This window comes from Vanessa cardui, chromosome Z, assembly GCF_905220365.1.
Source record: "Vanessa cardui chromosome Z, ilVanCard2.1, whole genome shotgun sequence".
Classification (NCBI taxonomy): domain Eukaryota; kingdom Metazoa; phylum Arthropoda; class Insecta; order Lepidoptera; family Nymphalidae; genus Vanessa; species Vanessa cardui.
Genome location: NC_061154.1, coordinates 3,823,402 through 3,848,594, shown reverse-complemented (window position 1 = coordinate 3,848,594; position 25,193 = coordinate 3,823,402). Strand labels below are relative to the sequence as shown.

The 25,193-nt window shown below is 31.1% G+C and overlaps 1 protein-coding gene across 4 annotated transcripts in view; it reads right to left on the bottom strand.

Moving 5' to 3' along the window:
- Positions 1-24,740, bottom strand: part of LOC124543008 (neuronal PAS domain-containing protein 2-like) — an 89,693-nt gene extending 64,953 nt beyond the window's left edge. For all 4 annotated transcript variants that reach the window (XM_047120998.1, XM_047120999.1, XM_047120996.1 and 1 more), the window contains exon 1: positions 24,448-24,740. In XM_047120998.1, the coding sequence (XP_046976954.1) occupies positions 24,448-24,668 (221 nt within the window). In that variant the 5' untranslated portion in view covers positions 24,669-24,740. The remainder of the gene's footprint in view (positions 1-24,447) is intronic.
- Between the last annotated feature and the right edge of the window lie 453 nt (positions 24,741-25,193).

Genomic DNA, 25,193 nt, shown 5'->3' with positions numbered 1-25,193 from the left:
GTACAAATTATTTATTAAATTCATATGATAAAAATCTTTCACGTACAAACGTGGTTACATAAGACCTTACAGAGTTCTAAATTATAATTTTCATTGATTATTCTGAAAGATTTAATAAACAAAATTATTATTTCACTTATGAATGCGAGATTATATCGTATAAAAATCGAGATTATAAGCGAGCTAATTAAAATTGGAGGTATAAAATGAGAACGTATTGTAAGCGGAAAACGAGACACCGCTGTTAAGAGTTTCTCTGTAGTTAATTTGATCCCCGTAGTTATTTGAGAAAGGTCATGATTATCATTGTTATGATGACATCATTTCAAACAAAACGACAGCGATGCAAATTCACATCGCTTTAAATTGTTTTTAATCTGTTCTACAAGAGGTGGTGGAAAATTAAAAAAAAAATCAAGTAAGAGATGACCTGTATGATGACCTGGACTGGTTAGAAATTACACCAAAACATACAAATATATGAATTAAATAATTCATAATTATAAATTAAATTATGTAATTCCTATTTTTCGTTTTTTTTAGCTGATTATAGTACTATGTTTAAGCCAGTCTGTGTTGGTAACAACCACTCATCAGTTTATCATTTTTATGGCGAGTGATCAAGTGTAACAAGCACAAAGGGCATAATATTTTATTTTTCAAGTTCAGTGGCATGGTATTTAAGGAATGGTTAAGATTCCCAACATCGCCAATCTTTGGTCGTGATAACTATAAACACCAGGTGTCCGGGTGTGGCGCATATAATAAAAAGAAAATAAAAAAAATATTTCCTTTTAAACGAATTAATCTTATCTTACGATATAAATACGATTTTTTGGATGAATGGGTGTTTGTTAACACAATAGCTTGAGAACCTTAATAAAATTTTGTACTGACACATACTATGTTATTATATATGCCTGCCACCCCACCCTCTTTGAAAGTGAGCGAAGCCGCTTGCAAAAACTAGTATTAAATAAAAACTAATGTTATAAATATATAAATAATAATAGATAGTAAACAGCTCTTTTCCAAATTAATCAATCATAACAATAGGTTTCATTAAAGTCTCGAAACTGAGACTATGTTTAAAAGGAAAATTGGAAAAGCGTATGAATTCAGAATATTGATTTTCTCTTTATGTTCATATTTGGAACATACTATTGAAATATTTTAAACAGAAAGCATTGCCATGGAATAAACATTATATGTTCACATTAAAATAATAAATCGTATTACGTACGACTATTTTATATAAAAATAACCTAATCAAAATGCACGAGTTTTCAAGAGAGATCTAGGAAATAATCTCTTTTAAGATTAAAAACTAGAAAATTGTTTAGATTAAAATAAAATTTCCGAGAACTTTTATGCATAATGAAAAGTTTAACGTAATAAATTGAATATGCTTTCATAGGTTTTACAACATACATATTGTTTGAAGTACAATTATGATTCGTGATTAAAATTATTTTTAATACGTTTTTAAACATTACATGGGATTTACAATTTTGACTTTAATTAATAAAATGAAATGAAATTAATGAAAGAAACAATATTTTAAATTATGGAATCCATTCAAACTTTACGTTTCACGTTGATAGCAATAAAGCTTATTTCCCGGGTATAATTAAATTATCGTATTTTAATAATTTTGTATCATTAATTACGGTTACTTTACTACCTACATAATATTTTAATTCTTTAATGTACTACGCTTGTTTCGAACCTATTCGTGTTTTCTTATTTGCAGAAAGGAACTATTAAGCAATTCCTACAGCTAGAAAGCGGCACTAACATCAGAAATAATATTTGTTATATTCCTTGTGCTTGTTATAATGGCTCAAAAACAACAACAACAACCTGTTGCCACAGCTGGGCTAAGACTTCCTCTCCTTTAATGGAAAAGGTTTGGAGCATTTTCCACCACGCTGCTCCAATGTAGGTAGCCGAATTTCCCCATGATGTTTTCCGAGCTCGTATTTAAATCATATTTGCATAGGATAGTAACGATATTTTTACACGAAATATTATTACTAACGAGGTGTAAATTAATTGGTTTTAAAAATAGAAAATAATAATTATGTTTTACTATATCTCAGTAAATTAACACTAGATATTTGAATTTATATCAAAACTGTGAATATCACAACGATGTAAAAATATGTTCAGAAAAATAATTCGCGTTTTATTGCATATACTCGTATGTATAGGATATGTGTGTATCTTTTTAACCATTGACAAATATATTGACAAATATCAATTATAATTATTTAAGATTAACTTTAATATTTTTTTTGAACATCAATATTTACGCTAAACGAAAGTTATCGATCTTAATTCTCAATACTTATTGAGAATAACCTGGAATTGTTATAAAAATGGTTGATTTACAGATATATGCTTGGGATATTTAATTTTAATAAAGAATAAAATATGCCACTGATGTTATGCAGTCACATCTTTTGATGATGAGATGTAATACCAAAATATAGTCCTAATCTAATGTGCAAGTTATTAAGCCTGACCTTTTTCATTATAACACAAATATTGAAACTTTATTAATGTTACATTTCGTAGATTCAAAATATCCGACGGTGAGTATGTTATTATTTTGCCGACGTTACCGATATTTCGAGAATTTTCAATTTGAATATTGATATTAGATTTCGTAAAATATACAATATACATATAGAATACGCAGGTGAACTGTTATAATGAATTATTTGTTTTTTATTATTTACTAAATTGTTCTTATTTTGAAATTTCACTTCTATAAATAATGAAATTAATTATAAATATGCAACTTAATAAAAACCTTTCATAAAATGTTTGGAAAATGGAACAGGTGTGAAATGTTATTGTTTTCATAATTCATAACCATTGTCTTGTCCAATGTTTATAATTTCTATATAATACGATGTGAGATAATACTTTATTTATTTACTATATATTTATATATATGTATATAACAGGTGGAAGAGGTTTATATGAAGCCATCTGGTCCTTAGCGGTCACCTTATTATTCAATCGTTTTTCAACAAGAGTCATCAGTGGCAGGATAACTATCAGTTAGGTAATCAGAATCATTTAGAAGTATTTCTTATAAATAATATATATTGTAAATAATTTAATGTTCGATTTCTTTTGGTATATTACTAATTTGTGTATCTATACATTTCTGCGTCAACTTACGTCTGATTCAATCAGTACGAGCAAAATAGCGCAATGAATATTTCGCTCGCTCTTCCTACGGATTTTGGACTGATATTAATTTTGCACGTTCGCTCTATTCGACGAAACACCACAATAATACAATCATCGCGCTATGAGACTTATGAGAGTGTACTACACATGTATGTCTGTACGAATCGTAACATTTGTTTCACTATGCACTCAGTTTATACAAAAACAAAAGGCAGATAGAGCGTATGGAATATTAATAGTAGAGCAATATAACTGAATACAAATCTTAATCGAATACAGACTCCCGGTAGTGTGTGTAATTAACAATTCTTGAATACGTCAATAAGCTTTTCATGTACCGGCTACCGGCTAATTGTATTCGCTTTTGTTGCTCCACTATAACGCTCTGCGCGCTCCATCTGCCTTTTGTTTTCTAATGCGAAACAACACATGTGCATAGCATATACGTACAACTACGAAGGTCTAGTGTAAAAACAAACTAATTTTATGCAATTGCCAAACACTAAATTGTTTTTACGACCTGACACGTTCGAAAGTTTTAAGTACTTATTGATGTATTAATTATGTTGGCTTGTCAATTTGTTAGCAAACATTCAACGTAAAATATTGCTTACTATCTGACCGCGTAATGCGTTCCTGTAACGAAATTTGTAATTTGAAATCTTGGTACTACGTTTATCTAGGTAAAAAGTACTTAATGAAACTTTTTTTTTAAATAAATAATTAAATGTGTCACTTGTCAAGGCACTTTTAGATAATAAAATACTTACAGATAAATTATTCTAACATAAAAAAATTATAATAAAGTCACCACACATTACTAGAGCAATACATTTTACATTCTAGCTATAGGGTCGGGACTATAATTCTTTCCTTTTAATTAAAGTCTTCCGATACAGAAGGTCGTATGTAAAATTTTATCGCGAATGTCATCTAAATGTTTTATTGGTAAACTATAACTTTAAAAGGGACTTAATATAAAAATATAAATGTACATAGTTGATCATGACAATTCGAATACCACGTCACTAGAGACTAAATCGATTTTGATGAAAATGTTGTTTGAAAAGCTTCTAGTTCGACTTAAAGTTGATACTTTATCCTATTCTGCTGCTGTGGATATAGTGCATAAAAATAACAAATTTCACAACGAATTCCAACCAATCGAAGGAGAACTCAGTATTAAAGTATGTTACATAGTAAGTAGGGTCTTAATTATTAGATGCTACGTCATTGAAACCTACCAAATTATTATTACTAATTACAGTTTTGAATTAAATCAACCATATGAACATAGCATGTAGAAGACACCGCAGAAGTAAAGTATTCAAGATTAAAAACCAATATGATATTTTTAAATTCAACATATATAAATATTGAATAAATATTCTTTCAAGTGCATAATTTTTACGTTTGATATTTAGCATTCACAGTTGCATTAGGTACCGAGCGCCGCGGTAGAGGGCATGCCAAGTTTTAAATATAGCAACATCTTGCCATTAAAATCTATTACCGCCGATCGCCAAGTCGCTTTGGTATATAAGCTATCAGGAAGTACTTTCATTTGCGACAAACACTCATATTGATTGACGTACAAATACACATCCCTAATATCATTGTATTACCGTTTCATTACGAATGAAACATATACGGTGTTTTATTGATAAATTAATAGAATATATTCTCGAGAAATGTGTGATGTATTGTATGTTAGAATTTAAATTAACCAATAAACAAGCAATCATAGTAATTATGCATTATCAATAACTATTGTCAAACGAAAGATCGCAATCACTTGGAACGGTCCCAGCAACCGATGCAAAGCTTACAATGTATTTGATTCATTATATTTTAAGTGCAGATTCATCTTCTATTAATTGTGCGTTACTAAAAAAAAAAGATTATAATTCTTTGCGGCTTACATTATAGTTCAACTGCATGTTATAAAATTACCTTTTGGGTCATGTGTAAGTGCAATAAAGGAATTAATTCACAAATCGAACGAAATTGCTGTTAAGCGAAATTGAACTCAATTTATATGATAGCTAAAGAACGCAAGTATCACTCTGCCGTATCAACACAAGTCAGTATTTGAATTAGCAATTTGGAATTTACCGATGATTTTCTGCATTTCAGGAATTCATATCGATTTTATTCATTACTAACTAGAGTTGTAAGCAAAAATATAGTGAAAATATTACCTATGCGTAGCGATCTTCCGGGCAGTACTGGGTTAATACAACTATCGCACGCTCGACATCATTTTTACGACTTTAATAATCAACTTTAATATTGCTCGTTCGGAATTCAAAATGTTAATACTTAGTAGGATTTGTTAGTTAGTAAACGAGTAAGTAATAACGAGTTTTATACTCGATTTATTTTACAATTAAATAGATAGAGGGCTGATGACGTACGACTGACGCGTGCCATGTCACGGCTATTGCCTTTAGCATGCTATCTATATATGTATTTATATTATAAATGTGAAATTTACTCTCTCTGTCTGTCCGTCACTCTTTCACGACCAAACCGCTGCAATCTTGAACTCCAAGAAAGGACTTTTTTGCCTGACATATGACAACCAATTATCGCTAAAATTTAATATTAAATGTAAAAAGTATGTAAAATGCTAGCGTAGCCGCGGGTTACTACTAGTAAATCATTAGTGCACAAATTTCTAGCCTAATAGAAATACCGTTACTCGGATGGTTCACTAATTCTCTAGCTATGTTTACACTTTGTAATGAATACGCTGAATGATTTAAATTAACGTGTTACTTATATAGTGAATTAACTTTATGTTCTAATTTTAAATAACAATCCATCATCCATCCATATCAAAACGAATTCATAACAACAACAAATTGTGGAGAAAGAGTTCAAATAAGAAAAAAATAATCCTAGCCGACAAATCAATTTAACTAGACGTATCGCTTTTTTGTTGTAAATGTACTCGACGGAAATTCGCAATTTTAATCGTTTTACATTTTATATTTGAAATAGTAACATCTGCCACCGGACACTGTATGCAAAAATGAAATCTCCTGCGCGTATATATGACATACGTTTCAATCAACATCTACTTCTTTTAGGATTTTTTTAATTTTATGAAAATGTGTTCATAATTCATTCACAGTAACTATTTGCTTAGCCAATGAATACTAAGCGTAATAGATTCAAAAAAATGACATACTGTGTATCAACGTAATATAATAATGAGATAAAAATGCGTTTCGACGTACGAACTTGTCACCTTTAACCTGAGACGTGCTAAGCGAGTTTATCGCTAGTATCAGAATCTAATAAACAAATTTATTCGCACACGCTTACTCACCAAAACATTGCAATTTTTGCAATTTTAATAAATATTATATAGCTATAATTTTTGACTGTCTGGAATCAGATCATTTACTAATTTATTAAAAAACTAGCCAAGGTTTGCAAAACAAGCATAATTTTGTGCAATATCGTATTCCATAAATTGTAATTTTATGAAAAATTTTACACACGATTCAGGTACAAATGTTATTTTTATAATTTAAATATATTTATTGCATTACACAAATATTGATAGTCAAAGTAAAATCTAGCGTCGACTCACAGAGGAAAATACCCAGACGTGAGAAGGATCAGGGCAAGAATATCCCGGAGTGTTTGTTTAAAATTATAATTGTCTTTATTTAGATTTGGATATATCATGTATGTAACTAAGCAAGAATTTCAGTAACCAAAATGCACGTATTTTTTAAGATGTAGGTAGGGTGATTAGCAATCGCTTTTTCAACGACAGAGGCTTCACTGTATATTAAACAACAGTTTTTTATGTACAAAAAAATATTTAAACATGAAACATAAATATAATAGAAAAATAAAACTAGCTATTTAATTTTTTTAATGAAATTCCGTATATAATTTTAGTATAAATTGAAGTCTCATATTATTAAATAACACGTAGTATCAGAACATATTATTTAGATAGTATAGCGTTGTATTATTATGATTGATTGATGCAGGATGTGTTATAATTTAATTGCATTTAATTAAAATACCTATGTTATTTAATTGATTGAAAAAGGTAACAATGGAGTTTCTAGTAAGTTATTTCCGATAACATCTACGTTTTTAAATTGATGGTAATTTTAATTTTACTTTAAAATTTACGTCTAATCGAATAAAATTATTTTTAATTATGAATAATAACATATATTCATTCAGTAAAACCTGACTAATTATTACGACTTGTGTACACAACTTAATATATAAAATAAAACAATTTTATTATTAACCAAAAACATTATCAAATTAAAATTCCAAACCTCTAATTCTTACCACGAAATAACGTTTAATTTCTTAAAAAATAAAATTTACAATAAAGTACTTATCATACATTAATTTATTTTAATTACTTAACAAATTATCCGCTCAGAAACTGTACGGCATCATTGTAATACCTCAGCTTACGAGCATATTTCTACGTTTCACGATACTAAAACGTTCTACAATATGCTATAAGTTAATTTCATCACAATTAATTAAAAAGTATTTAATGAAAAGTATTTACTTCAATTTGCTTGCATTCCTGAAAAATATAGCATACAATTGATAAGTAATAGTCATATCGATATGTACGATCAAAATTCAATATTCCCATAAAGTATTACCCAAAAAATTTGCATACAAAAATACGTCAATAGAAATCTCGAAATACACTTTCGTTTACAAATGTGTCTATAACATCGAGACATCGGAACCTAAATCTTTTAGTAACAATATTAAAAGTTACATAAATATTTAAATGCATTATTGTTTGAATTTAGTAAATAGGTCGAAATCACTTGGCTTGCTAGACGTCTGAGTTCAATAAACTTGTTGCGTAGGAAATTAAACTGTACGATTTTTAGCCTATTCGTCTAATTTCCAACTTAACAGACGACGCATGTAAAACTTACCGATGATGATCAGAAACCTGTTTCAGGAAATTACAACGATGATTATTTTTATTCTAATTGATCTTAAAACTTACATCAATTAAAAAAATCTATGTAAATCGGGTATTCATTTTCACGTGTTTTATTTTATTACTTTTAGTTACCCCCATTTATAATATTAGTAATGACAGATGGAAATGGAATCATTCAGTTGGTATATTAAGTAATAAATTTATATATTTTTAAAGTTATTTGTTTTATTTTATAAATGTGTTGGTTTGACCGAAAATTAGATCTGTGTGTTTATGTTAAAATATCAAACGACGTAGAATATTTGTATCATGTTTGCAAACTAGCCAAATATGGCGATAAGAGTGTCAAATTATTCAATCAGATGCTATTACATTCGTTGAAGGTAACATGACTTATGTCCGCCATATTGAAAATATATTCTATAAATTGCTGACTTTGATTATTCGGAATATTCGATTAATAACATTTAAAATTATTAATCGAATATTCCGAATAATCAAAGTCAGAACAACTATAAGTTCCAGTGTTTTGTTAAGATATTGTGGAGGTTTTGGAAGTTATTCCACCACACTGTTCCATTAGAAACACGTGGGAGGTTTGGAGGTTGTTTTTGTAATAGTGGTCACCACCATCCATATTTTACCAATGCGTCATCAACCTTGAGAACTGAGATGTTATGTCTTTCTTATTACTGGTAGTGATGCTGGCTCACTCACCCTCAAAACCGGAACAAAGCATTACCCTCACCATTGAGTAACCTAACGTTCATTAATACAAATTGTCAGAAATCGAACCCACAATTTCCAACTTTACGTCACTCCATCATGGCGGATTTATATCTCTTAGGTTTTTATACTGGCAATTAGGCAACCTGATTATCACCGTATACGGAAAGATATTCAATCTAATTCTAGTAGAACTTAAGTTCCTGACGTGTTTTTTCTTCTTTCTTAATTAATTTCTACTTCTCCAACAAATCGTTTAAATTAAAAAATGCATACTTTTAATCAGAGTTTGTACTTGTAATTAAGTTACATAACGCTTATAAATATTGCGGAATCATTGTGTTTATTAATAGCGGATATTAAGTTTGCAATATTTCAAGAATTGTATACGTCGAATCGACAAATTTTACTTAACGGGCTGGTATAGCGTACAATGACATATGTACACATATTATAAAGCTAGGGAAATACAACTACAAAATTTAGATTGAGGATTTTATATGAAATGAAAGAATACCATCAAGCACGTACATATACATACATATATATAGAGAAATAAAGCTAGACAGTTCTTAGTAGATTACTGAAGGTTATATTAAAGAAATATAAAATAATTTATATTTATTCCAAGATCCTAACAAACAATAATTTGAGATATTCATGACAATTATTTCTAATAAAATCTTTGTAGCTGAGTCATCTTTTAGTATTTACTCCTATTTACTTTTTTTTTAAATCACAGTGAATTCTATTTTTATTTGCCTTGTAGTATTTACGCAAGTCGGTCTGTCTATGATAAGCACAAGGGCGATAACATCTCAGTTTCCAATGCTAGTGCACATTGGTTTTATAAGAAACTAGCGACCCGCTCCGGATTTTCACGGGTGCAAAACTTATTTCGATCCAACTTGTGGGGTTCAGGCCAACGTTTGCAATGTAAGCGCAAAATATATGTGTTAATTTACGAAATCACATTAGAAATGATATATTATTATGATACGTTTATGTATACAGCGTTACTTTACTAAATTTTCCATGTTTTATACACAAAAACCTTCATCTCTATCTAATAAAGAAACCGCATCAAAATCCGTTGCGTAATATTAAAAATCTAAACATACACAGGTACAGACAGCGGTAAGCGACTTTGTTTTATACTATGTAATGATTAATGCCTAATAAGACACGAACTACCATCAGACGCAAAATGTCATCCAATGCCATAAAAAAGGAAATTAAATAAATTATGTTTCTCAAACTTATACTACGATAAATTAAAGTTTTCCTTTTAGCTTATTAACTTCAGCGAAATAGGAATATTTTTATCCGAGTCTCTCGAAACAAAATCGATACAACCGACATTTGAATGGACAGAAATATCTTGCATCAAACAAAACGGAAACCGCTAATATAAGCTCTCTGTTTTACATTATTATTCGCCTTAAAACAATCGCTTCTGATTGGACAGATGGAGCATGAAATGGCATTCATATTTTGATTTTACCTGATTGCATTGGTTGCATTCGGTTTCAATATATTCGAGAATGTTAATGCATTTTCCCTCTAAATTGCAACATTTGTTAAGCTATTAGTAGACGCAAGTTGGTTTAAGCTAAGCTGAACGTATTCTATTTTTGAAATAGTTACGTATCTGTAATCAAATAAATATAATTTGGGCCGATGGCTATAACTTTCAATATATTTAAAAAAAAATCTTACTTAAAAATGACGAAAGCGTGAATTGATAAAGTGTTTTTATAGATATAATAAAACTGAAGTGTGTCTGTTTTTAATATTAAAATAGCCCCTTTTTTAATCAATGCACATGTATGTAACACGGTACATATAATAAAAATATTTTTTTTACAATTTTCTGTCTTTCAATCTGTCTGTTTAGTTTAATCTCTGAAACGACTGAACCGATTTTGACGGGACTTTCACTGGCAGATGATTGGTATAATAAGGAGTAACTTAGGCTACAATAATTTATTTTTTGTTAAATTCGAACGCATACAAGGTCGCGAGCATAGCTAGTCAATAATATTTATGGGTATATTATCAAATTTGAGTAGTTATAATTAAAAATATATCCGCTATTATAAACATGCCAAGTATTTGCATATAATTATTTATAGTCATGTTAATCGATGTCTGAGTTTTGTATTCGAGATTCCGGCCGGCGATACAGGATATCCAAGTGGGGTAGTTTATTATTATGATTATTGTAAATGAGGTATTATAGGTTTATTCTTTGGTGATGATTGACTCTGGTAATATAAATATTTACCATGAAGTTCTATTATGTATCTTGTTTATCTGTGGTTATAAGTAGGTATAATTTTTAAAAATAAACTACAATATTTATAAATTAAAAACATAAACTAGTAACTACTTTAAAGTTACGTAATATAAATAGTTTTTTGCAGTAACAGAACCTTAAAAGTATTGATTTTATAGTGAATTACTAGTCCATTTCTAGCACCACACTTTCATTGGTTTCAAATTTACTAAATCAAACGAGACATTCAAAATTAACGATTGATGTACGGCGATCATTATTTATATTTTTCATTGCATTCAAATATCGAATTCTAAATCAGGTTTTGATACGAAATATTTTGAAAAATATTCTAATTTTTTTTAATTAAAAATAAAACCTCCTTTCTTGTTTAAGTTTTTTTTGGGCATAACAATCTAAAACACGTGCTTATTAAGATTCAGGATAAGCAAAAAGAAGCGTCAAATTGTTCGGATACACTTTACATAATACGTAACAGTCTGATTCAACCTATTTCAATTTTAAGGAACGTCCACTATCAGATGCTACGCTACGCTATGCTTTTGTTGTGTTACAAGTATTTTTAACAAAATATTATAATAACCAGTAGAGTTATCAGTCATACGTTTGGAGTTTAAATTCGTAAAAGGATAATAGATAGACAAGAAAACAGACACATATCTTCGCATTTTATTATTAGTATACATATTTTTTCTTTATTACCAATGACGGTGAACTTTAATGGTGTTAAATGTGAATTTACTTCTACTTTAACACCAAATCCTTAATGGATTAAATATTTATTTTTGTATTGGAATGTATATCGCGCTATTTAGCAGGAAAATTTCTAGTACATCAGCCTTACTAGGGACGTCAAGTCTGGTAGTGGCAGACGGCGTGCGCGCATATCCGAAATCAATCCTTTGTGACGAAGTCTTATCACTGTCTGATGCAATTGTATTTACTCAATTGTAAAATAATTACAATATTGTGACGGTGATTTCAAAGCGAAAAACCGAAAATAGTATGTAGGTATATACTCTGTACTGCGATAGCGAATTAGCGAAAACAAAATTAATGCTTTTGTAATTGATATAATTTCTCTGATTGTGTAACAAGAATTATACACGAAATCAATTTTTTTTATCGATATATTATAATAGTTATATATTATAATATATATATATATGTATAAAATTCCATCTTAAACTTAATGATACAGGTATACTTAAGGATTAGTATTTTTCTTTTTTTTAAAGAGCTCATATGTGTCAATGGCGAATACATCTCTCACTTGAGATTCGCAGACGACATCGTCATCGTGGCAGAAACGCTGCAGGACCTACAACAAATGCTGAACGAGCTGGCTGATTCTTCTATGCGTATCGGCCTACGGATGAACTTGGATAAAACCAAGATCATGTTCAATGAACATGTTCTACCGGAACCGACTACGATACACGGTACCGTCCTCGAAGTTGTTCAAAAATATGTCTACCTCGGGCAGACTCTGCGATTAGGTAGAAACAACCTTGAGGACGAGGTGAATAGAAGAATTCAGCTGGGTTGGGCAGCGTTTGGGAAGTTACGTCGAATCTTAACATCGTCGATCCCACAGTGCCTTAAGACGAAAGTCTTCAATCAGTGCGTACTACCCGTCATGACATACGGAGCCGAAACGTGGACACTCACGACAAGGCTGGTCCACCAGCTTAAAGTCGCTCAGCGTGCTATGGAAAGGGCTATGCTCGGCGTTTCTTTGAGGGATCGCATCAGAAATGAGGTGATCCGTCAAAGAACCAAAGTCATCGACATAGCCCACCGGATTAGTAAGCTGAAGTGGCAGTGGGCTGGTCATATTTGTCGTAGAACCGACAACCGTTGGGGAAAACGTGTTCTAGAGTGGAGACCTCGTCTCGGCAAACGTAGTGTAGGACGTCCTCAGGCACGGTGGAGTGACGATATACGCAAGGCGGCAGGCAGGAGCTGGATGCGAGTAGCCGGAGAAAGACCACAGTGGCGTGCACTGGGAGAGGCCTATGTCCAGCAGTGGACAAAAATAGGCTGTTGATGATGATAATGATGTGTCAACGCCTATGTTCTTCACATCGAGTACTTGTTTCAATAAAAGATTTTTTTTTTTAATTTTCTTAAACCATAATTATATTTATTACCTAAAATTATATTTGAAAGTAGTCTGAATTATGAAACGAATATATTTATTTTCTGGCATTAATAATATTTCGAAATATTATTATGTACTTAAAAATTAAAATATTTTCATAATTATTTTTTTGTTGAATGCATACAACGTACTTCTTTGATTTACATTCCTCTGTATGGCTTGACGCAGATGATCCTTTGCGCTCTATCTCGGAAATAGTTCATTTGTTACAAAAATATTTCAAACAAAATATGGTAATTAAGCGAGGTGTCTTTTTATTAGGCTTTTTTCCAGTACCACTGCATATGTTAGACAGAAAAAAATGGATTAAAGATAATAAATAAAACCAATAATATCAAATGAAGTAAATTTTCATACTAAATATCTGTGAAATAATAAGTTAAAAAATTACGATTATTTTTTGAACTGTCGTCGGCAGACGTCCACGTTACGTTCCATTGGATTAAACGACGGAAAGAAGCTAGGAAAAACTGAAATATTTTCGATTAAACTTGTCGAATCTACCTAGTGACTAAAATGAATCAGCTATCAAGATTGAGAGATCTCGTTATAGAAGTACAGCCTCTTATTTCACTCAGATATTTGTATATACACACACTTACGTATCAAGCACACACATAAGCATATACAGATACACGCACACATGTAATATAAATTTAAACAATTCGTTTAATTATATTTTGATATTTCTACAAGGTATTGATATACCTTATAAACATAAGTCGTTTGAACAAGCGATTTTAATCAGGTATACAAGTTTTAATAACTCTTGTCATAAAATAATAGTAATTAAATACATTATATAGTATGAAATAAACTATTAATAAAATTGGGATAATATTAATCAAAATAATAGTGACATATGAAAAATTGATAATAATAGAAAACAATAATACCTAAGTGGATATCTTTGTATCGTCCTCTAATTCCTGACGTTAGTCTGCCAATTGGAGACTCTATAAAACGAAGATTGATCTTCAAACGTATTTAGTTACTCCTGCTATAACTCATTTTTACGATCAATGATTAAAAATAAATATTATCGTTTTTGTTTTAATGTAATTTTAAAAATTTGACGGTCATTGCTTGTAATTGTTTATTCTATCTGATTGTTGACCTTTGTCGAAGCCTAAATCTGTGCTGGTACCGCCTCGTACAGATCATGAAACCTGAAAACCGATCAAGAGATTCTTAGTCACCAGAATGTAACAGTATTACTACTATAATAAATTTGTACTAAATTCTAACCCAACATTCATTAAAACAATAGAAAATAGGAGTAAAAATTGTCTATGTTGAGTAAATTATTTTCTAAACTTTCGAAAATATTTGGCTGCTTCAAAGTAATCTATTCGCTCACGGCTCAGACAGGAGCGCATTCTCTCATCTGCCGGACATTAGATTGTTTTGTTACCAGAAGCAAAAGTTTTGAGCAAAATTTCAGGCCAATCGTTTGTCTGGATCTAGCACTAAATTCAGTTGCAATATTCAACCTAAAATTACTAACGAGGTTAACTGTAATCCTTAGATAAATAGATGAACTTGGACATTTGGTAAATTAAATATCGAATAAAACTTCCTTATTTGTTCTATCTTTGCATTTGTATTGAGTATTTGTTTGTCCGCAACAAAATTGTGTGATATTTTTTCAAATAGGTACAATACTATTTTTTATTTAGCATCATGAGATATCGAACCCACTTCGTATGGATCAAATGAAAATATTGTGAATCCGAAGAAAATACAAAACAAAACACGATCACGTATTGCCTGCTCGTTCGCCAAAAAGAACAAAAAAAAAAATGAAAGGTTTTCCTATGAAAAGAATTTATTTTCAATAAATTCCAAAAGGTATGTCTTTGTATGGAATATAAAATTTTAAATAAAGTATTATTAAAAATATATATATCAATTTATAAATATACAAGAAATGTGTATCATGATAAAAAGATTGGAGTTGTTTTGTTTTTCATACGTTATATATAAATATGATTAGAGATAACGATCACTTTTCATTTATACTTTTCAACTGCATATAAATACTTACTAAATATTGCCGATTCGTCTCAGTTAGTTAAGTAAAGAGTAGGTTCTTTAGAATCTAATGAATTAATGTAAAAATAATTCACTTGGTGTTGAATAAATTGAAAATATTTTTGACATCCATGTGTACATTTTTTATAGTATAAGTTGGCGGATGAGCATATGGGCCACCTGATGGTAAGTGGTCACCATCACCCATAGACAATGAAGCTGTAAGAAATATTAACTATTCCTTACATCGTCAATGTGCCACCAACCTTGGGAACTAAGATGTTATGTCCCTTGTGCCTGTAGTTACACTGGTTCACTCACCTTTCAAACCGGAACACAACAATATTGAGTACTATTATTTGGTGGTAGAATAACTGATGAGTGGGTGGGTGGGATGAGAAAATCACTCGCAGGTTATCTATTATATTATAACTTACCACTTAATTTTTTATATAATATTTATGTCATTCCAACTTTAAGCTGTGAATGAAGAAATTACATCTATCAAAATATTAATCACTAAAAGTAAATTATTATTATTTAATTGTAACTAATTATTTCAAAACAATCAAAACTTATTTAGAATTAGCCGAAGAAGTAGATTTTCTCACGAGCGTACACAGCTACGAAAGATGACCTATTTTATAGTCCTTTAATTATAAATTTAAATCCTTCTCGATTTTAATGGATAAATATAATTATTGTAAATAATTACCGTTTGTAAATTATTAATATTATAATGGTAAATTATTTAATTCTCGATAGTGAATATTATCGAGAATTCAATAATTTACAATCTATGAAGGTAAGCCGACGAGGATTGGCCAAGTGGCTTTTAAGCTTATCCCAATACGTTGCTGTTGCGGCCTTGTAATGTATAAGTGCAGCATTGAATACCGAAAATTACAGCTCGCTCTTACTAAAACATCGAGAGAATTCGGAATTTAAATATTAATCTTTATTTTAAAATAATGGATCGATTCTAAAGGAATACATTAAAATAAAACGAAAAACGATACGAAGAACGAATATGAAACATTTTTACAAATTTAGTTTACTATGAAAAATATAACATCAGCCCAAACATTTCTCGTGACATTTTCTGTAAGATTCGAACAGTTGGCAAATGATTACAAAGATTTACTTTCTTACCTGAACTCGATCTGGTCTAATCTTCTTCACACATTATACACATATGTTCTAACTACTGAACTTAATGTATACATGTAATGTATGTAAAAAAGCAGTCTTACACGCCATTAAATGCAAGACATTTGTATTTTTTTTTATGAGTGATAAAGTGCCACTCACTGTTGTAACGATCCCGTATTAATACGAGTAATATACACCTAAGACCGTTAAAGACAAATTGTCATAAAATACACCTCTCCCTGACAGGTAATATCGCATTTGAAATATTTTCTAACTGCTATATCATTATATTGCAGTTTGAAAACATTAGACCATTGTACCTTATTTGATGTTGTGTTTTTATTGTAACAAAATTACCTAAGAAATACATAAAGTACCTTACAGTCAGTGGCAGATTAATCAATAGGCTAAGTAGGCTGGAGCCTAGGGCGGCAGATTTAGAGGGGCGGCAAATTTAGGCCAAATTTGTTATTATCTTAGAGAAATAAAAAAGTATATATATTTAATTACATGCATACACATTACGTCCGTAATCCATATATTCGTCACTACATAGCGGGTTGGATAAATAATCTAGTAAGTGACGGAAATATCACCTAGTTTAGAATCATACTAATAACGGTAAAAATCGATGAAATAAGGACGATAGAACACAAATCATAAATGTTGCAAAAAAAAGTAGGGGCGGCAAGTTTGTTTTAGTGGTAGAATCTGTGACAGTACATATCCAGTATGACCCAAAAAATAAAAATACAAAACGATTAAAGAATGCAAAAAATTAAATTTATATATTATAATATTTGACACAAAAATTTGATCCACATCAATCAAAATGGGTAGTTATGTAATACGCCTCCATAATAAATTTTTAATATAGTAGTTGTTATGGACGTCTGAACATAACTGTGTAAGGTTCGTTCGTTTTAATAATCTCTCAATAATGAACAAAATAGAGTGATAAAGAATGATGCATATGAAATAGAAAAAGTACGACAAGCGCACGGCTTTTTAGCGTCATATGAATGATTTTTATAAACATAATGAACTCATTGTTGGAAAATGAAATAGCTAGGTACTTTAAATTCAATCACAATGAAAATACTTCACAATCAAACAGAAACTTCTTCCTAGCCGTTTCAAGGGACAATGCTTTTACAGCGCTCGGATGTTAAATTTTTCAGAAAATATGTTCTAAATAAGTTTAGCAGTATCACTGTGAGTTTAATAAACGCTTTTAATTAACACGCTTAAACTTTGACTGCAAAAATGTGTTTGACGTCACGCTTCCACGCACTTCACTTTGCCTTTCAGATTTACGTCACCTGTTCTCTGTGTCCTTTTGTAGCGCCGTACTGGAATCGAAAAATGTTTTAAGCTGGAAGATTTTTACATTGTTTATTTAAATTCAACCCTAATGGGCTGCTATGCTTAATATCCGAAACAAATGAATTTTCATCCATTTGAAAATACATTTGTAAAAGTTGAATATGATATCATATTTCGATAGCTTCGTTTAGAAAATGAAATACATTTTTAATTAAGTTTTTTTTTTATACGATGTAACAACATTTTTAATTCTTGGAGGTAGTATTTTCATCGTTATTTCAGAAGTATTGAACATCGATTCACAAATATTTTACGATACGATTATAACTCCGCGAATCTGATATTTAATAATCCGCCGTGGTTCATTCACCTGCATTTTCTATTTGAACTAGTTTTTAAGATTAATATCTTTAGCACAATATGAGTTATATTTATATACTAGCGTAATATTTCAAGGACAAATTTGTGTGTATAAGTTTAATTATTTTACTTCTATTATTAGCAAATAATTTTAGTGGCAGTCCGAAAATAATTTACTTTTGAGTAAAACTACTACCTACTCTCTAAAATATCACTGCTCATATGTGGGTTCAAGTTTAGCGACATTTAATTCTACAGTACTACCATATTAACTATATCTGTAGATATTATTGACATTATTTCCTTATCAAAAATATGAAAGAAAATATAGTTACTTTCTAGGATTTGAACAAAGAAAATTTTATACATTTATTTTTTTAAACTTCTGTTTAGAAAAACATCTACCTACATCACAGAATGTATCAATCATATGTGTCTTGTATATTATATGCGTATGCAACGTAATCTTCCAGTGCATAGTAAATTCTATGTCGTCCCACGCTTGTTGTTTTGCGCAGCGGAAAATTGTGAAGGACTAAATGGGAAATGAAAATATTCTTTTATTTATACAACATATCTATCGACAAGATGTTATAATCAGATATAGACATAAAAGTATAGGAAAAATTTACGATAATATTGTCATAATTATTCGCGCTTTGTATATGAATCATTAGAGTTAGTAGTTTTAGTAGCTTAGCACTGGGAAGCATATGTTAGTTATCCTTTATGTTAAATCTTGACATTCAAATACAATAAGGAGTTGCGTTAAAGACTAATAAAAGTATATCCTTCTATGAACAAACTTTCAGGTTAATATTAGTAGGTTATGTATTTATTATAATCCGAGCTAGAACTGTGAACGCGTTTGAAGGCGTACATCTCAACAGATGATTGAGGGTTCAAGTCCAGGTAAGCACTGAATTTTCATGTGCTTATTGCGTTTTAAATTAATACCGAACTTGTTGCTAAATGAAAACATTGAGCGGAAATCTTCGTTAGTTTGCCTAAATGTAGTGATCATCTGTACGTATAATAAAATTGGAGCGTCTGTTTGTAATATTAAAATAACCAATTTTTACTAAATGCGTATGTGTACACGACACGGTTTACAAAAATATATTTTTTTACTATTTTGTCCGTCTATTTGTCTGTGTGTTTCGGATAATGTCTGTAGCGTTTGGACTGATGACATATATATGACAGGACTTTCACTGGCACATAGATGATGTAATAAAGAGTAGCTTAAGCTACAATAACTTTTTTCTTAAATTAAGTCGTGGGCACAGCTAGTATATAATAATATGGCCTGAAAGATCTCACTCAAGTGTGTGCACCAACATAGGTGTCGATACCCTCATTCTTTTAACGGCTTATCCTACACGATTGGAATGGAATCAGTTCAGGTGTAGGACCAACCTTACTCAAAGCTTGAGGGTGCGGTGAACTGAAACTATTTTATTGTAATGATAAAATCCAGATACAGATTAAAAATTTAAAAAAATCCATTTACCTGTTACCAAAACGTGATCTTTTAGTAATTTCGACTTTTTTTAATCACCTAGTGCTGACAGCTTGAGACAGCTTTGCGTTGAAATAATCTAATATAGTAATTACTCTAATCTTATAAATTGAACTAAAAGTGAAATTTCACGTGGTGGTAGGGCTTTGGACAAGCCCGCCTGGGTAGGTACCACCCACTCATCACATATTCTACCGCTAAACAACAGTACGCAGTATTGTTGTGTTCCGGTTTGAAGGGTGAGTGAGCCAGTGTAACTACAGACAAGGGATATAACATCTGAGTTCCTAAGGTTGTTGGCGCATTGGTGATATGAAATAGGCTCTCAGGGGTAAGTGTTGTATACATTCAATGATAGCACGCCACAGATCAAATATTAAGAACTTACTAGCTGTTAAAGAATTTCATTATATACCTCGTAGCTACCTAAACAACATTTTTAGTAGTGCTTAATTGTCGAAACAAAATAAACGAGCTCATGAAATTGATGATGCATGAGCAGTCTACTAATATTTTTTTTAATATTTCATTTGTACATTAATATTTAAATACAATCAAATCGACATTTGACGTCTTCCGTGGTCGAGTAGTGTATACGTGGGTTTTCATGGGTACGCCACTCCGTGTTCCCGGGTTCGGTTCCTGGCCGAGTCGAAGTACAAAAAAGGTTCATTAGTTTTCTATGTTGTCTTGTGTCTGGGTGTTTGTGGTGCTTATTTTTCGTTACTTCTGATTTTCCATAACATAACATAAAGTGCTTTAGCTACTTACTTGGGATCAGAGTAATGTCACATACATGTTGTCCAATATTTATATTTATTTAGACATCAGTTTTGAAATGATTTACAGCGCTGTGGTCTGACTATTATATATTTTTTGCTTTAAGCGGACGAAACCGCGATATAACAACACTTCAATATATTATGACCACCGAATAGGCACCCTAACTAGTTTACCGTTCGTAATAAGCTTGATTTTCACAACGGGATACATCTAGTTGTATAAAGAAATATTTTTCATCATAATTTTCAATAGCCGCTTCTGCAACGAACATATTTAATCCTGCCATATAAATCGTTTTGGAATTATCGAACGATATTTTAATGGATTTATCCTGTCTAATCTCTAGCATGTGTCAAATTCATTCTATCTGTAATGTATCGTTTTGATAGGCTGCTGAAATGTTGTGTGATTTCACATCCAAAATAGTTTATATTTTGTACGTAACAATACGTTAAATCCCGTATTATATTCACCTGACAAATAGGCTATTTGACAATGCGAAAAATAAATTGTGAATTATTGTAATCAGTGTATATTATGAGTTTAAAAATGGTTATTTACTAACGAAAGTTGAAAATAACACTTAATTTGTTCAAAAAACAATAAATAAAAATGCATTTTTTCAAACTGACTCATAACGCTCCTGATTGGCCGGGCTTATAATGAAGTCACTTTCTTGTAAACCTTGTTTTTCTACTATATGTACCACAGATTAAAATACAGCAAAGTGACGTCACCGACCCCATTGCAGCGCCATATTGTCCAAGTAGCGTTTTCGCGCGTTATTTAAATATGGAATATTTAATATGATATTTTCCGGCAAATATGTACTAGAAATAAAAAATCTACTTTTACTGGATTCCTTAACCTCTACTAAATAATATAAAATAGATTTTAAAAACCAGTCAAATAGCCTATTATAGTAGGCCTGGTATATCTTTTTTTAGTTTATCGGTTATTCAACCTAATGTTAGACGGGTCAGTTCGTATCGATCACTATTTCTAATACGATGCTAACTCATCCTGATCACATATGTACATTTAATGGTTATAATACTGACAAGAACATGAACTAGCATGTCACGTCAATATTCTAAATTTAAAATTGATGTAACTGTGCTGAGAGATACTTATATAATGACACTAGACAGCTATCTACAGCGTCGCCGCGTGTAATAGTGGGCTATAGATACATTCTTGAATAAAAAGTAACTTATATGATGTGCTATTCCAGAATATAATCTATCTCTGTGACAGATTTCATTCAGATCCATTTAGCCGTTGGTGTGATTGCGTTACAAAATCCAATGTCGATATTTGTTACTGTTGCAAACTTAAGCATTTAGAATCCGAATTCATAAGTTTAATTTTCAAATGCTTAACAAATTTTGTACACGTCATACATTTATTATCTCATTACACAATGGTAACCATTGCCCAGTGGTTAAAACGCATACATCTTAACCGATGATTGCGGGTTCAAACCCAGGCAAGCAGCGCCGATTCATGTGCTTAATTTATCTTTATAATTCATCTCGTGCTCAGCGGTAAAGGAAAATATCGTGAGGAAACCTGCATGTGACAAATTTCATAGAAATTATGCCACATGTGTACCACCAACCCGAATTGGAACAGCGTGGTGGAATATGTTCCAAACCTTCTCAAAGGGAGAGGAGGCCTTTAGCCCAGCAGTGGGAATTTACGGGCTGTTGTTGTTGTTGTATCTCATATACACGCAGAGAGGGTCTTTAATAATAAGGACTTATTTAATATAGATATGAATTGAGCAGTTTAAGATCGCTGGTGCCAGGATCGAAGCGTACAATTAGGATAGAAGGTAGTTGCAGCGATCCCCATATCAATAGATATATAGATAACAAGGAAATAATTATCACAGCAAGTCAATAATTATCTCGAAGCTGAAGGTGTAGTTAACTGGTTCACATGATATCTTCTTAATTGGACATCAGGTATACTTATAATTGTGCTACATCCCTATTCTGTATATTTACGATAAATCGCTGTACTTAAAATTAAATAAGTCGTGTGTCGTGTAAATATTTTTTGAGCAGCTATGAATTTAAAAAAAAATCAACCGATATTACAACGCTACACAATCTACTTTTATATTAATGTGTATTATGTTTGTGTGCAAATACGCACACATAAAAGTTTTTTTTTTTAATTAGGGCGTGCAATAATCATTAAACTTCTGTCGAAATAAATATAGAACTTTGTAAGTTTGCATATATCCATGCTTAAAACGCGTCCATAATATTTTATAGATTTGAGACCGGCAAAAATACCTAATGGTAAGTAATCACCACCGTCCAAAGATAATGATAGTGTGAGAAATATTGATCATTCCTTACATCACCGATGTGTTCAACCTTGATAATTAAAATGTGCCGGTATATTGGCAGCTATTTGGCAGTTCCCTTACTTCACATAAAATAAATGTGATACAAGTTTTTTGAGTTGGGAAAGCCAAATATCAGAGAAATATTCTCATCAGTAATCATTTAAAAAGGACGATATATTCGACTAAAAATTTAAAGAAAATGACATCAATAAATTGTGGAATATTAAAAATACTAAATGAACCTGCGGCTTTAGTTTTAAAAAAGCCTAAGTATGAAGCCTTCCACGGGACTTACGCTATCTCCATACCAAATTTCATCTAAATAGGTTGAGCGATTTGAACGTGATTAGGTAAACAGTTACAATCATATTTATAAGTATAGATATTGTTTTTGTTTTTAGTTATAATGCATAAAAAAAAGTATTATTGATAAGCAGAAGTAATTGTATGAAATATACAAATATCTTTTAATTACTATGATTATTTATCAAGGAGGAAATGACCTTGTGAAGGATCAATCCTTTATAGAAATAGATACAAAGTTTTCATGTGTTTAATTTAAACTTATTAATTTATCTCATGTTCGACGGTAAATGGAAATCTTATGAAAAAACTTTTGCCGACGGAAATTATAATTTTCAAAATTCGAACATTGGTAAAGTTTTTAAGCTCTTTAAGAAGTGAGAAGCATTTTTATAACAGCAGAAATTTCAAAGATCAATTTTAGGAAACAGTGAAGTTTACAGAGACAATCTCCGGTTTCCTAAATATCATATCATAATGAATAAGATAATCAATATACGATGATAATTATCCCAATGGTTTGTCTAAAAATCATCATCATTACAAATTTTAATAATACAATTGATCTAATTATCGATTAATCGAAATCAATATCATGATTTGACTAGTTGTAATATCGATAAGTTCAATGTATAATTGCCGGATCATTACAACAAAAGGTATTTAAACCAGAAAGAAATCGTCCCTCGTTAGGTGTAGATGAGAAAGACATTGAATCTGTTATCGATATTTTGATAAGTAATATTAATAAATATTTGTCATTAGATGCACTTATTTATTATTATCTAAGACACGCTAAGCAGTTGCTGACAGTTCTCCGCAAACAACTCGAGCAATTTACGATACGAATCTAAATTAAAATCTAAAACTGCACGACCATCATTAAATAAAACGTCTACACATAGACAATTAAAAACAACACGTAATATACTAATTAGCGATTGTTATTATAAAAATATAAATAGTCATGTCAATATTTTGAAAATATCGAATTCAGTGTTAGCAATAACATTACCTAGCGAGTAATGTTATATCCGACATTCCGCCATTTTACAGTGCGAGCCAGGGTATTAATAATCTAATCATAACAACATAATAAAAACAATAACCTAACGTTACAATGTATGAAACGACCGATAAATTAGACAGCTCACATGTGTCGATCATGTCACGCTAATAATATTAATTGATACGGCGCTAGGCAAGTAATTGTTACGTAATTATAATAAAAAAAAAGATTACATACCCTTTGGGGGTTGCATTGTATTCGCATATTTGCTGCGTCCCTTGCTGAGCGGGAGAGAGTAAAACGGTCAGCGTCGGTGAAGGACATTGGAACGGTTGCGCTTGCGGTGCCAGGCATTGCGCAGGCGCAGGCTGGATATCCTTGTCTTGATAGTACGGGAAGGGAAACGCATCGTACGCCCGGTTGGGGTAGTCGCGCTCGAGGAACGACCACTCAGCCATGTTCGATTTATCGTGGTCGAAGTCGAACTAATGCGTAGCATTGCACGCGTGCATCACCGGTCACATCGCGCGCGCACTGACTGCGTCCCGCCCGCACCTCCGCGCACAGAAGCGATATAAACAACTGCAAATCCTTTATCTGCCTGCCTCGCGATTGCACTGCGACGGTTAACGGCTGATAAAGACCACTGCCGGTTTTCATCACTGTTCTCTTTGCATTCAGTCTCAGAACTCTCTCTACCAATCAAATACTCACTTCTAATTAATCAAATATTCGATCACCTGATTAAAAGTTTGGCTAACAGAGCCAAAAAAGGTCTGGTATTTTTTTAAACAGCTTTTATATCAATCACGTGAGTCGTCTCTATAAATGTCATAACAGTAATAAAGGGCAAAATATTTTCAAGCTCATTTGAAGTTTTGTTTAGGATATCAGATAGACAAACTAGTCAACTATTATAAAATGAATCTATAATTAAGATTATTTAAGAATGTACATTTGGAAAATCACAGGAAAACAACATG